Source organism: Aplysia californica, unplaced genomic scaffold (genome assembly GCF_000002075.1).
Source record: "Aplysia californica isolate F4 #8 unplaced genomic scaffold, AplCal3.0 scaffold00053, whole genome shotgun sequence".
NCBI classification, from domain to species: Eukaryota; Metazoa; Mollusca; class Gastropoda; order Aplysiida; family Aplysiidae; genus Aplysia; species Aplysia californica.
The window spans coordinates 2,015,842-2,018,179 of NW_004797323.1; the positions used below are offsets into that span (position 1 = coordinate 2,015,842).

Below are 2,338 nucleotides of genomic sequence, written 5' to 3' on the forward strand. Positions count from 1 at the left end.
GTGTGTGTGTGTGTGTGTGTGTGTGTGTGTGTGTGTGTGTGTGTGTGTGTGCCACAATCACTTTTAGCCTCCACAGTGAGTGGCCGTCGTGGATACTTTCATTAGTGTGTATAAATAGATCTATATAACTTGGTATGTGTTTTCGTCCTCTTTCTCTGCATCCTCTTGCTGGTTGAAATTAGACGTATTTCGTGGTCCGGAGATCGACCACATAATTTCGTGATTTTTTTTTTTCTCGACGAGTTTGTTAGCTCTTTAAAAGCTGAAATCTTAAAACACATGTTCAATTGTTGTCCCAAGATCGCCATGGGCGTGCCAATAGTTCAGTTGGTATACTGGTGTTCAGCAAAAAGACTGACAATGGTTCAGACCCAAACGCAGAGAGTTTTTAAACTTGGGTGGTTTTTTAAGTTTTCAATGTTTCTTTCTCACTTGGTTCAGTTGCTTTTGGGAAAGAGGTTATATCCGTCTGTCTCGTTGTTCAATAAACGATTAAAAAAAACCATCTTGATAGATCCACCAGGGAATGGTGGGTGTTACGAATAGTATGTTGTTTAAAAAAACAAGCAAAATAAGACAGCATAATCCAACAAATTAAAAGCTGTATACAAATAATTATTCCAGGTGTTTTCGGAGACGGTGAGGTGGAGAAAGAGATCTCTTCCTATCCCACTTCCAAGGGTGACATCACCATCAATGTGACGATTCCTGTTGGACCACAGTACCGTGACTATGTGCAAGACCTCTACGTGTCTGTACGGGACACACTGAATGCAGCCGCCAGGCACAAGTAAACTCATGTCTCCTACTCTGCTACGTTAAAGCGGCTCCAGAGGCAAAGTTGCTGGAGAATGGGGTTCAAGAATAATGTCAAGCAGTAATACGAATTGATACTTTTTCAACGCCAGAGTGTAGGTCAAATGAAACAAAATCAATTTTCCTGTCACCAGTTGCGTTTTATATGTTCAAATTACGTGTGAGGCTAGGGTAACTTTTAAGTTTACCCATTTTCAGTTCCTATCAGCAACAAAAATACACTTTCAGTTTCATTGCTCAGTGAGGTGTCCTCTCCTCAGTATACAATTTAAATACCCCGTATATGTACTATTTTAAATTTGTTTGCGTATTTTTTTTTCAGACTCTATTTATATTTGAAAACTAATGTTAGCCTATTCTGTTCCTAGCAAGTATGACGGTTGTCTTAATGACTCGTTGTAAACTATCACTTAACCGCTTTGCCCAACTCTTCAGATTTGCGGAGGTGAGAGTACTGCCCCCCAGCAGCGAGGATCTCCGGACTTATGTCTCAGAAGTGCTGGAGAATCCAGACCATGACTTCTTTAGGATTTTCCAGGCGGGTGACCAGCGGTCAGTGACAGAAGCTGCCGGTGCAATGGCGATGCTGCTAACAGATGATGCCTTGAAGAGCAGAAAGGGTATGAAAAGAACCTGTGTTGATTGAGCTATGACTATGATGTAAGAAAGAATGCAAAGTTTTGATTCCCGTTCCTTCTTTAGAGTGCCTCTTGAAGAACGGTTTTTTTTCAAAAGTAGGTTTGGAAATTTCATTGTGTCAAATTGAGGGTTCAGGAAAAGATCAATCCTTCTTACTGGATCGGCAGTTTATCCATATGGTTTCCTTGTCTGAGGTAGACATTTGTTGTCACTCACGTTCTGTATTATGAAGTAAAAAAGACGTTCTTGGTTAATGGTGTTGTTAGAATCATCAGTCAACCCATGGTGTACTGCCAGTTTTTCAGATTCTGTCTCCCACACTTTCAGACGTGTTCGCACATCCATAGCGGGACAAAGAAATAAGAATGAATGTGTGTAACGAGACTAATTACTGATTATGACCTTTCTTTGTTTTGTTCTGTAATCCTTTGAACATGTTATCAACACATTAAAAACTTATTTTTCTTTAAAAAAAGGTAAAATTACGATAATAATATGCTATTGGCTTCTGCGTTGTAATACGTTGTTCTTTGTTACACACTGAAGACATGAGTTCGATTAACTTGAGGGGAAGCTATTTTGTTTTCTATTCCCTTCCGTCAGCTGGGATATTTAAATCATAGCACAGGGTGGTTCTAAAAGGATACATAATTATGTTCTATAGTATTTTGTTGCTGGAGGAAAATAACATGTCCAATATAAACAATAATAACAATGTCACGTTTCAGAATATGATGACTACGAAGTTCCGGGTAACTATATCTGCACAGGATACGGCGAATACGACATGAATAGAACCAACGCCTATAAAAAGGTATGTTACTTGAATGTTACAGGCTTTTGTGGATGTTTATATATTATATTATATTATATTATATTATAT

The 2,338-nt window shown here is 38.7% G+C and overlaps 1 protein-coding gene across 1 annotated transcript in view; it reads left to right on the forward strand.

Annotated features, from left to right (window-relative positions):
* Nucleotides 1–2,338, forward strand: part of LOC101863329 — a gene marked incomplete in the record, with an annotated part of 87,960 nt that overhangs the window by 71,445 nt on the left and 14,177 nt on the right. The window contains 3 exon segments of the mRNA XM_035968359.1: nucleotides 625–790; nucleotides 1,252–1,436; nucleotides 2,184–2,269. Coding sequence (XP_035824252.1) covers nucleotides 625–790; nucleotides 1,252–1,436; nucleotides 2,184–2,269 — 437 coding nt within the window.